Here is a 14,557-nt window from a genome sequence, read left to right on the forward strand (position 1 = left end):
ATTAAACTGATCTGTGCTGAGTCATCTTGGTTCGGTCGACTGATCCGGCCAAACCTGCACCACAGTATTAAGCAAAGTATCCCTGTAACACAAAGGTGAGCACAGTAATATATAATGCATGAGTATGACAGTTAGGACTGTCTTGATCTCAACTTGGAAACATTCCCGGTTTCTTTAGTTGGATCAGCGACCTTATGTTGTTTCCTTTAGGAACCCGACCTCACTGTCGCTCTTCCAGTTGCATACCTCAACTTACCTGCCAAACATGATCCTCCAGACATGTTTGGTCTTTTGTCTGCTCAGTGTCTAATCGCTTGATCCACTAAGACTTTTTCTGCAATACCATATTAGCCAACAGCAATAATAGTAATACAGAAAACAATGGTAAACATAAACCTAGATTTACCGAGATCCGCTGGTCCGGTCGACCGCGCGCGGTCGACCGGAAACCATTCGATCAACCTTGCTTGGAGTTCACTCCTCCAAGACTTCTCGTTACCTAAAGTTACCACCCCCTAGGATTTACTTTATCTGGTTTCATTCACCTAAGGTTACCACCCCTTAGAATTTTCTCCACTTGGCTTCACTCACCAAAACTCAGTATTCGGCTATCCAGGGATCAAGTCCTCCAGACCTATCCACCTAAATTCCACGACATATCGAGATTTCCCTTACCTAGCCTATAACTAGGACTCAGTATTCGGCTACCCAGGGATCAAGTCCTTCAGACCTATCCACCTACCTTCCACAATATACCGAGATTTCTCTCCTTGCCTAGCCTCCAACTAGGACTTCCCTTGATCAAGTTCTATACTTAAACATACTTAAACATATTTGTCTGACATTAAAACTTTGGAGGTCGATTGCACCAACAATAGTTTTCTAATAAAAATACATGACTGTAATAACGTGACTGTAGTAAAGTGATTAAAATACATGACTGTAATAAAGTGACCTAATTAGCTGAGAGACCTTGAAAGTATGATATATAAATTAATTTTTTTTTAACAAAATAGTTCAATTAAATTAGATATTCAAAATAAATTTAATTTTTAATGATCGGGTTCTATGACCGACCGACCGAATCTATGACCAACTAGTCATATGCCCGGATACTTGTCTTTGAAGGATGGTAAACTAAGTACCGAGAGATTCAACCGGTACTTTGAGATGCTCATTCTTATGTTAGGATGCTTGCATGCACCTGATGTAATATGGGATCTATAAGTTTGGCCGGGCCTATATTGAGTTGCTTTGCATATCAATCTTGCATAGGAAGCAGAGACGCTAAGCCCCGTAAACCCAACCAACATTGTGCTCGATCGGTACTAACCTCAACGGTTCGACCAATCATTTAGTCGGTCGTTCATTTGCTGAGAGCTATACTCCAAGAATGGAAAGTCAGGGCCCATAACTCCGCCCAAATATATGACCGACCATCTTTGTGGCATACCTGCCAACTCTTAAACCCAATCGGATTTTTAGCTGACCGCATACATACAAGGTGGAGTGCATCACTAGGTCCTTCGAATCCGACCAACCCTTAGGTTGGTTGCCCTTATATTGAATGCCTAGCACTAGGTGAGCAGTGAAATCCTATTGAGAGTGACACGCTGGTTACCACGTCTCTTTAACTTTTACTGTCACATCTCATTAACTTTGATTAACACATCATCTCTAGGTCCGCTCGTAACCTCCCATATCAATAGAATAAACTACTATATAAATCAACTGCATTATACAAATTACAAATTTATGTCATATTTAATTGCATCTCAAGTTGATCCTTTCCAACTTAAACTAATAATACAAATAAGCCGCATTATAAAATTACAAACTTAAATTCCATACTTGATTGCATCTTAAGTTTATCAGTTTAAACTTTTCAAGTGTTGAAAAGTATAGTTCAGAGTGTTTAAATCTTGCTACAAGCTGTTTTATAAATTAATTTTCCATTTAAAAAACTCGACTTGGGGTATGATTGGAGAAAATAAGATCTGGAGCATCTTTTTCGTAAATTAATGTATGACACCTCTAGTCTGGAAGAAAAAACTTAGGGAAAACAGAGATCTTAAGCATCTTTTATGAGAAGAAATCGAAGGAGGAAGCAAATATCAATGATGACAGGTTTTTTTAATAAAAGTGCTAATTAAACTATAATTTGATTCGTTTGTCTTATACTACACTGCTATTTTGCTTCATTAATTGCACCTTGCTATATCTACTACACTCAAAAATAAGACCTGCAAGGTGCATCAGGCGTCAAGAGTACTGTTTTCTTTCCGAATTTCTCCATCTTCAGATTTCTTCCCTCTCCATTCTTCAAGGAACATGTTTCCCGTCTCCATTTTCCAAGGAACATGGAAACACCAACAATATCATCATGGAGCTTGTAGTCTTGTAGGCTTGTGCTAAAAGTGTAGAGCATCCATAATGTATCATCGTTATAATATTCATCATCTCATCAAAAAGTATGAGGTTCACTATCACATACTCATTATAACAACATATTTCTTTCACTCACATTCCTTTTAAAACATTAATACTCATTATTTATAAGTCTCACAGTCCACTTAATCATCTTAAAATTATATCATTACATATTAAATAAATATATTTTAAATATTTAAATTATTATTATTATTTTTAATAATAAATATGGATGACTTATGTTTTGCCAATATTCGACATCAGAGGAGTAAAAAATACACCATTTGTGTGTGGGATACTATATCCATGAACAACCGGCGGCGTGAAACACGGATAACTCATGTTTTACCAATATTCAGTTGGAAGCGGTTGATATGAACTTCGAAGGGCATAATTCGGATGATTCATAGAATTTCCAAAACCTTGAAAATTTTGAAGATTTTGTGGAGGAAACGACATATTTGGAAATGGATGTGGGTATATGTGGGTATTGATAATTTGGTGGAATTTATGGATTTTGGAAAGATGAATATTCTTGCTGGTTGTGCTGGTTGTTGGTAGAATTCAAGTTGTAAAAAATGTCCTATTATTTTTATCTGATAGAAAATAAGATTGTAGGAACTTAAAAAAAAATAGATAAAGAGAATATTAGAGAGCGGAATTGGAGAGCCTAGTAAGTTAGAATGGAAATATGTGTATACATTGATGAGTATTTATAGATGGAATTTCGAAGTAGCCATTAAAAAATAACCGTTAAAAAACTAATCATTTTATTTAATTTTAAAGTTTAAAATTTATAACTTTTTAATAAATAAAATTTAAAAACTAAAAAATATACATACACATGGGATGAGTGAGCCCCTAGTTAGCCCACCTCACGTTTGCTTGAATGCGTTCATGTAAAGGGTGTTATATAATATCCTTTCCCAATACTTTTAACAGTAAAAAGGTATTATAACATCCTTTAATATCTACATTGTATTTACACTTAGCAGGTATAACAGGTGGGGTCCATGAAATCCCACTTATCAATGAAATGGTTCATTTTTTGGACCGCACTTTACAGTCCAGAGGATCCAGTCTCAATAATTTCATGGAGTCTTTGGTCTAAAAGGCTGCTGCATTAAGTCAGAAAGTTCAAAAATGATAGAAATTTTTTTTTTTTTTTTTTGACTTTTTATAAAAATTCAATTCAGAGTAGAATTGATATGTTTTATTAAAAAATATTATATATATATATTGAATTTATTTGAAGAATTAAAATTTATTTTTTAATCAATTGAATAGTAATTCATTCATCAATTTTTCTTAAATTAAAGTGAGGGTAAGTAGAATTCCTTTATACAAATAAATAACTAACAAATAAGTTAAAGATGTTAAACCCCTGTCAGGGAGTAAAAGTGTTTGATTCCTTCTTTTATAGGATGGTGCTTCTGGCTAAGTAAAAATATTTCTCAGAAAATTTCATATCTATTTTATCAAAGATAAAAACGGGGAATAAAAGTGTCTGAGAAACAAAACAAGACATTCCGGACATCATGTGTGCCTGCAAATATGGTGCTTGACACCACATATCTCGAGTGTGCATGACGATCGTGAAGTAGAAATGCATGGCTCGATGGTCGATTCGTACCCTAAAGCGATGTCCCAAACCAGTTGTCTACGAGTGCTTCACGGAATCAATTGTGACAACGAAACACACCAGTGGCAGCGCCAGTACCATCATTTTACTATCGTTAATGATGTTCCACCATACGACAAATAATTAAAATCAATTGTCTCAGATCGTCATGGAGGAATACCAAAAGGAGGGGGAAAAGCATTCTGCACAACTTAGACATGCATGATTCGACAAAAAACAATTGATAATCCAGTTAGATTAATTGACTAGGGGTGCATGCATGATCCGATAAAGAACTAACAGCAGAGAGTTGTTACTACTAAAAATTTATACGCACAAGAGTGAAAATTGAGCCCCAAACTCATCCATCTCCTGCTTCGGTAACGCCAAACCAATCTCCACTCCACCGCCCGCATCCCTGCTCTCTGACACAGACATGGCTCCTCTCCTTGCGATCGACGGGACGCCCACCTTCACCGGCCTTCCCCACAAGAAGTCAACGTCGTAAACTTTGAACGTCGGCGACCCGGCGGCGATAAAAGGCTGTTGCATCTCGATTTCCCGGTACTTCTCCGGCCAGTTATCCATGCCCTCCAGCGGATCATGTTTGAGCCTTTCGATGGTTTCACCGACGAGTCGTGCTGCCGTCGTAAACCCGTCTTCCCCCGCAAGGTCGCCAGCCTTCGCCTCGACGAAGTAGCAGGCGATGCAGTTGCCGAAGTACTCCGTCGGGAGCGGCGGCTGCAACCGACGCCGGCAGTCTCCGGGGAACTTCAAGTAGAGATGCTTTTCCTTGGGGTACCCTCGCGCTCTGACGAGGCAAACCCACGCGTACGCGTAGGTCACCGCGATGGTGGAGCAGTGGAAGGAGTACTTGGACTTGGAGGAGGCCATCTCCTTTAGCCTCCGGAGCTGGTCTGCGTTAATGGTAAAGTTGCCGAGGATCGCGCCCGGCGGAGCCAAATTCATCATTATTGACTAGGTCGACTGCGCATCGACGGCAAAGTTGCTGCAGAACCTGGAGTACACATCGCTCGGATTCGGAATCATGGTCCGGTCGAAGAAGGGCAGCGCCGGCGCCGGCGCCGCCTTGCCTGACCCTGCTGCGGTTCGAGAAGCCCAGGAGGAGATGAATCTGGTGGAGCTGGAGCCGTCACACGCCGAGTGGTGGACGGTCACGGCCACAGCCACGCCTCTGTTGGGAAACAGAGTCACCTGCACGGCCGTCACCGGCCTCCGGCCATTGCCTGGGTCAGCAAGTTGGGGGACCAAGTGAAGTAGCCTGGCGTACTCGCATCCGCGGCGTCCGGAGAGTTCGTCGAAGTCCCCATCGTGCTCGACGACGGTGAAGGAAACAGAGTCGCCGTCGACGTAGTGTAGTTCGTACTTGTCGTGGCTACCCGGGCGGAGGCGGATCTTGCCGGAGAGTGGGTAAAAGTCCCGGAGAGTGAGGGAGAGGGCGGATTTGAGAGTGGGGAGGAGGGAGTCGAGGAAGTGGCCGGGGGAGTGAGGGAAAGGGTAGAAGAAAAGGCGCTGAACGGGTACAGAGTAGAGAAATACTATGTCAAAGATGGTGAGAGGGAGAGAGGATTCCAGCACCGACCCCGGTGGAGGAGCGACTTCAGAGCTTTCGAGGACCGTAACTTTCGCAGCCGGCGGCGACATCTTGGAGAAAGAGTTGCAGTTTTGAGTGGCAATGGGAAGTTATTTGATGGTTCTATAGGCTAATGCATAGATAACTTGGCCACAAATGCAAACTCTGCTAGACGGGGAGGCAACAAATTTACAATTTGTAGGTTGTCATTGGGTACTAGAGCAGTGGTTGGTAATATACTTGGTAAAAATTATGAAGTCTGATAGATACAGTGCATATTATTATTGGTAGACACTTAAGCCAGAGAGACCGACTCTCCATTTTACCATTAGCTAAGAATGTTGATGTGGAAGTAAAATCATAACAGTCTTTTTTTTCCACCCCTTCAATAGAATAGTCATATATTCTTTACACAATACTTTGTTTTAAGAAATTAAATTGCATAATAATATAATCAGTTGGAATCGGAGTTGTCTGAGTAGCAAGATCAAGCAACTGAAGCGATAATATGAATGCTCAGCATTTACTTGACATGCTAAAATGATATCAGAGAAGACTCTAAGAATGAAAGGGCTATTATATGATTAACGTATCATAAAATACTGTTATTATTTATAAAGCAATCAACAAAGCAAGATTCTTTCAAATTAATTTTACGAACTTCTTGAGTGCTTTATCGTCAGATTTCTTCCCTTCCCATTTCCAAGAACAAGCAATTATCAACCATCATCATTCCGGAGGAGAGCTGTTTTTCTCACCCCGACACCCTCCTCTCCCCGGATCCATCATAAAATATAATTATATTTACACTTATACCCTTTTTCTTATTCCTCATTCATGTTTTTTTATTTACGTTTTTTTTTTGTTTTAATTTTTTTTAGTTTTGTTTTTCTAACTAATTTTTTTTATCAGTTTTATTTTTTAAATATTTTTTTATTATATATGTGTAATCTTTGTTTATTTTTTAAGGGTTATTAATAAAACTTTTATATATATATATATATATATATATATATATATATATATATATATATATATATATATATATAGTAAACATATTAATAGAAATAAAAAAATACATGAAAATATATAAAAATAGAAATTCTAATATCTCTAAATTTAGTTTTGACATGTTTGATGGTGTACCTATTACATGTGTAAAGGGTTGGATGCAAATAATTTAAAAGGAGGAATATTTTGATATGTGTCAAGGGTGGAGAGAAGGTAATTTAATAGAAATTAGAGTTTCTAACATGTGTCATATATAAGGGTTGGAGGGTAGGTAATTTAAAGAAAGAGAGATTTTGACTTGTGTCAAGAGTTGGATGAGATAATTTATAAAATGACTTCATTTTTTTTCATTTTTTACGTAACAATCATGTATCATTTATAGCCTCAATTAAAAGAATAATTAATTTTAAAATTTTAATTTAATTTATCATATCCAATCCTTTTAATTAATTTATCAAATCATCCTCTATGATTTATCATTTATCCAAATTACAAGTCTCTCGTTAGTATCATATTTATTGTTCACCAGTTGAATTTAAGACATCTCTTCCAAAGCTTATTCGTCTATATTTTTATAAAACTTTCACTTAAAAAATTAACTTTTTTTTTTTCATCTAGAATAAAGGTTTTAGAGATTTTGAATGGGAAGTAGCTTGTGTGGTTCCTCTTGCAAGCCTAAGTGTCAATTTTTTCGTGTAAGATCCCACACATTGATTATTTTGCTTCAATATATAATTGTACCTTCCTAACTACATGAAAAAGATGGTGCATGCACGACCCTACACAATTACTATTTTGCTCCAATAATTGTACCTTCCTAACCACTCGGAAAAGATGTAATTAGCTCATGGTTGGTATATACTTTATCATTTCAAGTTTTTATTGTCTAAATCTTTTGGCACTTTCTATGTTTTATGTCATTTTTATAGAGGATCCTGTCTTAAAACTATAGAGATAGTGCACTGAGAAAGATGACTTTAGTGTTGACTTGGAGAAAACTTTGTTGGGGAGAAACGATGACACCTGTGCATACTCGAAAGAGCAAACATAACGTTAGGATGAAAATAAGGAATTGAGTCCTTGCCTTTGACTTTTTGACGTTCAAATTAGTACGATGGCCGAACGAAATGAAATATGGAAGATAAGAGCAGTAAATTGAATGAGCATAATAATGTGTATTACATAACTGTATATTGTGTACCTTACCGGCGGAGAGCATCCTCCTTTTTATATCACCTCTCATAACTCCGCAATAATGAGATGATAAGAAATATTCAATGTCAGAAGATGTCGATAATGGAAGATGTATAGTCTGAAATTTATACAATTATCCTCCGAGAAATCTTCTGTTATTCGTATATGAACAGTCTCGTGTAACCTCCTCAATAATGATAGAAGTTGTATAGTCACCTTCATAAGAAGGTTTCATTGAATGCACATGTTGTAACTGAAGAATATTCTCTAAACAATGGTTGTTACTCTCAGACAAGCTGTTGTAATTCTCTAATAATATTGTCGCTTGAATATATCTCGAATGGATCTTTAGCCGACTGATTGTATATTATACGGGTAGATTAATATGTAAGCAACGTGCCGAGCCCCGTAAGGATGGTTGTACCCTATGTCGCTCGGCTATATGTTGTGACGTTGAAGATCTGATATTGAAGCAACAAAGAGCCAAGTCTCATAGGCCCGACCGGATCCATGACCGACCGATCATATGCTGGGATATTTGCCATTGAAGGATGATAAACTAAGTACTGAGAGATTCAACCAATACTTTGATATGCTCATTCTTATGTTAGGAGGCTTGCATGCACCTGATGTAATATGGGATCTGGAAGTTTGGCCGGGCCTATACTGAGTTTCTTTGCATATCGATCTTGCATAGTGATCCCGTCCGGAAGCTGAGTCAGATAGCCCGTGAGGTGATGGATGGAATGTTGACTGAATCGCGACGTCCCAGAAAGGGGTGTGCTGAGATGGCTTCTATGTTTACCAAGTCTTCAGAAGTCCTCTGGTCAACGCTACCTGTTAACACAGTTGTTTTACTTGGTTCGGAGCCTTTGACGACTCCTACTCCAAGACCCGCATGCAAGGGTACTTTTGATGGGCAATCCACTAGCAATTTGAATATCGATTACAAAAGTTAAGTACAGAAATGCTAGAAAGAAAATACCGATAATAGACAATAAGAAGAAAAAAACAGAGCTTTGTTGGAGAGCTTTCGTAATGTCGCAGAGGCATATATAGAGAAGCATATCATGAGTTGATTGAGAAGCTCCACCCTTGACCCTTCTTATATAGGAGGTTCGGGGCACCTTGGTGTGAAGTAGCCGAGCCAATCAGCGAGCTCCACATGGCGAGGCGACGTTGGGGATAAAATTTGCCTCCGGACGCCCGGACCCAAGTTTTCCAGCAGACTCTTTCCTGCAAGAAAAACGTTAGTCCGAGGCAATTATATATATCCTGCAAAATAGATTGTTAGCACAGTTTATAATCAAATAGAATATTAATTAGATTCTGTCTCTCCGAGACCGGAATCTGTTGGTGCGGGAAGCATCCGACGATCGACCGTTGTTTTGATAATGGCAAAGGAATTCAAAGTTAAGTTGTCTTGTGATCTAACATACTTAATTGAGTGTTTCAGGAAAGTCCTAGCTGCGGTTAGGCAGGTGGAAAACCCTAGGGGGTGGTAACCCTAGTTTATAGGGGGTGGTAACCCTATGCGGAAAGTCTTGGCGGGTCGAGAGCTTCAGGCAAAAGTCCTAGGGGGTAACCCTAGGTGGAAAGTCCTAGTGTCGCGAACCAGGTGAAAGACTGGACCAGCCGGGAAGCAGAAGTCCAGCAGAAAGTCCGGAAGCTTCGAACGCTGAGCAAAAGTCCAATCGATCTAGAGGATCACATTGGCAACAGGTAAATCTCCTGAGTGGAATAGGTGAGGACGTGTTCCCCGTAGAGGGAACAGTAGGCGTCGGGTCAACCTAGGGTTTCTGGTTGGAAATCCGAAGTCAGACCCGGACAGTCCGACGACTGTCAAGTTTATCTATCATATTATTTCTGTGCTAACTTTGTTTTACAGGGTTTGTGTTTAGGACTAACACAATTTGCAGGAACAAAGGAGCAACTCAGACCTCGGATGAACAGTGTCCGAGGCGCCTCCATGGGGCTTGGAGGTGCCTCGGGTGCTAGCCGAAGCTAGCTATCCATAAACGCTAGAGGCGCCCTATATGGACTTGAAGGCGCCTTGGAGCTGGGGTTCAAGGCGCCTTGGACTGGCCTTTAAGGCGTCTTGAGGAAGATAAGCGCAGAAGGAGTCTGTGCTGATCTACGCGGCTGAATCGGCTCGTTGGAGGCGCCTCGGACAGCCTTGGAGGCGCCTCCAGCACTGTTTATAAGGGGACTTCGAGCAGCAGCTCAGAACAACTTCTTCCAAGCGATCTTTTTGCTACAAGCTGCTTACAAGACGATCCCAAAGTGCTGCAATGAGATCCCGACGACCCGGAGCTTCAGCTTTCAGTATTTCGTTGTCAGTATAAAGTTTGTTTACTGCTTTTACATTGTACTTAGTTTGTAATAACAACTTTTGAGCTTATAGTTGTTGCCCACCGGAAGCGATCAATGATCGCGGGCCTTAGAGTAGAAGTCGTCACAGGTTCCGAACCAAGTAACAAACTTGTGTTAGCGTGTGCTCTTTTATTTTTCCGCTGCGTTTATTTACTCGATTGTTTTACGATTCTGAAACGAACGAAATAGCCACGAGCGCTATTCTCCCCCCTAGCGCTTTCGATCCAACAATTGGTATCAAAATTAATTAACTTAAATTATTTTTCAAAATTAATTAACTTAAATTATTTTTTTCAAATTAATTAACTTAAATTATTTTTCCAAGATTAATTAACTTAACTTATCTTTCAAAATTTTAATTAACTAAAATTATTTTTCAAAATTTAATTAACTAAAATTATTTTTCAAAATTTAATTAACCTAAACTTATTTTTCAAAACTTAATTAACTTAAAATTATTTTTTTCAAAAATTAATTAACTTAAATTATTTTTTCAAAATTAAATAACTTAAATTTTTTTTTCAAAATTAATTAACTTAAATTATTTTTCAAAATTAATTAACTTAAATTATTTTTCAAAACTTAATTAACCTAAAATTATTTTTCAAAACTTAATTAACTTAAAATTATTTTTCAAAACTAATTAACTTAAATTATTTTTCAAAATTAATTAACTTAAATTATTTTTCAAACTTAATTAACTTAAAATAATTTTTTCAAAAATTAATTAACTTAAATTATTTTTCAAAATTAATAAACTTAAATTATTTTTTCAAAATTAATTAACTTAAATTATTTTTCAAAATTAACTTAAAATATTCTTCAAAATTAACTTAACTTAAATTAATTAACTTAAAATTTTATTTCAAAAAAAAAATTAAATAAATAAATATTACGTGGCACCCCTAAAAAGGCGCCTCCCACACAAGGGATGCGCCCTAAACAGAGGCGGGAAAATTCCTGCCGACCTAGCCTAAGGCGCCTCGGCCCACCCCCGAGGCGCCTCCAATCGAACCTTCAAGGCTTACCTAGAAATCTTGCTCCCCTAGAATTCAGCCAGAGCATCTCACAAACACCTAGACTTACCTTGCTTGTGTTTAAAAAATATAGAACTGCGTGAGATGCATAGGGTACAGCCTGAATTCAAGAATGTTTATATCTGTGCATCAATATGAGTCTGGGCGTTAAACACCTAGTCAACAGTAATCAAGTCAAGTCTTCCAGCACTAGTCAAATCTAACTGGATCTATTGACTTAACTTGACTAACCAAGTGAAAGCTATTGCACTCTAGGTAATCAGCTAGTAGCTAACTGGTTAGACATGCGGCCGCGAAACTAAGTGCTTGATTTTTAAACCTTTTTTTTAGGCATGAACATTAGGGCTCTGATACCTTACTTAAAGCGAAATTAACTAATTAACAATCAATCTAACTTAACTCATGCTTGGACATTAAGGATTAAAGCTCCTCCCTTGCCCTCAAAAGCTTTAAATTAATTATTTGACTAAAAGAAAAATTCTTTCAAATTTAAACTTTAAGCTAAGTTTTCAAAACCTTAACTTTCGAATCATTTTTGTGTACTTTTTGAAAATTCTGGCTAAGTGTTTTTAGACTAAGCTTTCAAAATTCTAGTCATTTAAAAAGCTAAAGTATTTTGAAATTTTAACTAAGTACTTTTCAAAGTCAACTTTTTAGCTTTTTGAAAGAAAAATTGCTCTTTAGACCTTGGTTTCACTTAGCTAAAGAATATTATACAAAATCAAGTGTTACCAAAATACCTTGTCCCTTATTAAAAGCCTAATATTTCAAAATCCTAACTAAATTGCTTAAAACTGTTTTTGCTATACCACAAAAGAAAACTCTTTCTCCAGCAAAATTAATTTTTTGAAAACCAAACTTCGAGCTCAAACTGTTTTAACTTAGTGAATTTGATTTACAAGAAATGTTGCTTTTAGAAAGTTCAGATTTTTTTTTCCCTCTTTCCTAAAAATCTTCACAAAGACTTAAGACTTTTTTCAAACGTGCTTATTTTTTTGATGAATGGCAAAGGGGGAGAGTAGACAAATTCAAAAGAAAGGTTAATAAATTTTTTTTTAAGAATGCCTTTATTAAGGGGGAGTCTGACGAAGTTTAAGTGTTTAGCTTAACCATGCGTGCATTTAAAATCTATTAAGCTTGCTTACTTAAACTTTATGTATCTATTTTACTTAACTTTGAATTTCAGTTGCCATAATCAAAAAAGGGGAGATTGTTGGTGCAGGAAGCATTCGACGATCTACCGTTGTTTTGATAATGGCAAAGGAATTCAAAGTTAAGTTGTCTTGTGATCTAACATACTTAATTGAGTGTTTCAGGAAAGTCCTAGCTGCGGTTAGGCAGGTGGAAAACCCTAGAGGGTGGTAACCCTAGTTCATAGGGGGTGGTAACCCTATGCGAAAAGTCTTGGTGGGTCGAGAGCTTCAGGCAAAAGTCCTAGGGGGTAACCCTAGGTGGAAAGTCCTGGTCTCGCGAATTAGGTGAAAGACTGGACCAGCCGGGAAGCGGAAGTCCAGCAGAAAATCTGGAAGCTTCGAACGCTGAGCAAAAGTCCAGTCGATCTGCAGGATTGTGTTGGCAACAGGTAAATCTCCTGAGTGGAGTAGGTGAGGACGCGTTCCACGTAGAGGGAACAGTAGGCGTCGGGTCGACCTACGGTTTCCGGTTGGAAATCCGAAGTCATACCCGGACAGTCCGACGATTGTCAAGTTTATCTATCATATTATTTCTGTGCTAACTTTGTTTTGCAGGGTTTGTGTTTGGGACTAACACAATTTGCAGGAACAAAGGAGCAACTCAGATCTAGGATGAACAATGTCCGAGGTGCCTCCATGGGGCTTAGAGGCGCCTCGGGTGCTAGCCGAAGCCAGCTATCCAGAAACGCTGGAGGCGCCCTATATGGACTTAAAGGTGCCTTGGAGCTGGGGTTCAAGGCGCCTTGGACTGGCCTTTAAGGCGTCTTGAGGAAGATAAGCGCAGAAGGAGTCTGCGCTAATCTACACGGCTGAATCGGCTCGTTTGAGGCGCCTCGGACAGCCTTTGAGGCGCCTCCAGTACTGTTTATAAGGGGACTTCGAACAGCAGCTCAGAACAACTTCTTCCAAGAGATCTTTCTGCAACAAACTGCCTACGAGAAGATCCCAAAGTGCTGCAACGAGATCCCTACGACCTGGAGCTTCAGCTTTCAGTATTTCGTTGTTGGTATAAAGTTTGTTTACTGCTTTTACATTGTACTTAGTTTGTAATAACAACTTTCGAGCTTATAATTGTTGCCCACCGGAAGCGATCAACGATCGCGGGCCTTGGAGTAGGAGTCGTCACAAGCTCCGAACCAAGTAACCAACTTGTGTTAGCGTGCGCTCTTTTATTTTTCCGCTTCATTTATTTACTCGATTGTTTTCGATTCCGAAATGAACGAAATAGCCACGAACGAATTTTCATTCCCTAGAATCCCCCAATAGAACGGGCTAGTAGAACGGAAAAATAGAACCTTACAAGAAGCCGCTAGAACCATGCTAAACGAATATAATCTAAATAATCAATTTTGGGTTGAAGCAATAAATACGGTAAACTATATTCAAAATCGAATTCTAATTAACAAACTTTATAATAAAACCCCTTATGAAATTTATTATAATAAAATTCCTAACTTAAATTACTTAAAAGTATTTGGATGTAAAGTTCATATTTTAAACACTAACGACTACTTAGGAAAATTTACACCCAAATCAAACCAAGGAATCTTTTTAGGGTACTCTACAACCAGTAGGGCCTATAGAGTCTATAATCAAAATACCCTAAAAGTTGAAGAAACAACTAATGTAATATTTGATGAAGAAAATAATCTACCAAATATAGATTAAAATATTGACATTAACCCAAGAATTATAGAAGACGATGAAATTCAACTTAAAACTAGTAAACCAGAGGAACTAACTCCTAACACAAATATAAGACCAACAAGAATAAGTACTTCTCACCCACCTGACCAAATTTTGGGTGACCCAAACTTAGGAGTTAGAACTAGATCCTCGTATAGAAACCTGAGTCAGATTGCCCTTATTTCAAAGATTGAGCCTAAGACTATAGAAGAAGCCCTACCCGACCCAGACTGAATCATTGCTATGCAGGAAGAGATAGCACAATTCAAAAGAAACCAAGTCTGGAAACTTGTACCTAAACCCATAGATAAGTCCATAATTGACACCAAATGAGTATTTATGAACAAATTGGATGATCAGGGTGAAATTGTTAGAAACAAGGCCAGACTAGTAGCCAAAGGTTTCAGTCAGGTTGAAA

General features: G+C 38.1%; 2 protein-coding genes across 2 annotated transcripts; both read right to left on the reverse strand.

Moving 5' to 3' along the window:
* Positions 1 to 4,361: 4,361 nt before the first annotated feature.
* On the reverse strand, positions 4,362 to 5,716 carry LOC122046358 (anthocyanidin 3-O-glucoside 6''-O-acyltransferase-like). Its single transcript, XM_042607016.1, has one exon. The coding sequence runs from the start codon at positions 5,714 to 5,716 to the stop codon at positions 5,030 to 5,032; it is 687 nt and encodes a 228-aa protein (XP_042462950.1). The 3' UTR covers positions 4,362 to 5,029.
* Positions 4,379 to 5,020, reverse strand: LOC121992837 (phenolic glucoside malonyltransferase 2-like). The gene has a single exon (XM_042547436.1). The coding sequence runs from the start codon at positions 5,018 to 5,020 to the stop codon at positions 4,379 to 4,381; it is 642 nt and encodes a 213-aa protein (XP_042403370.1).
* Positions 5,717 to 14,557: the final 8,841 nt, after the last annotated feature.

Source organism: Zingiber officinale, chromosome 1B (genome assembly GCF_018446385.1).
Source record: "Zingiber officinale cultivar Zhangliang chromosome 1B, Zo_v1.1, whole genome shotgun sequence".
Classification (NCBI taxonomy): Eukaryota; Viridiplantae; Streptophyta; class Magnoliopsida; order Zingiberales; family Zingiberaceae; genus Zingiber; species Zingiber officinale.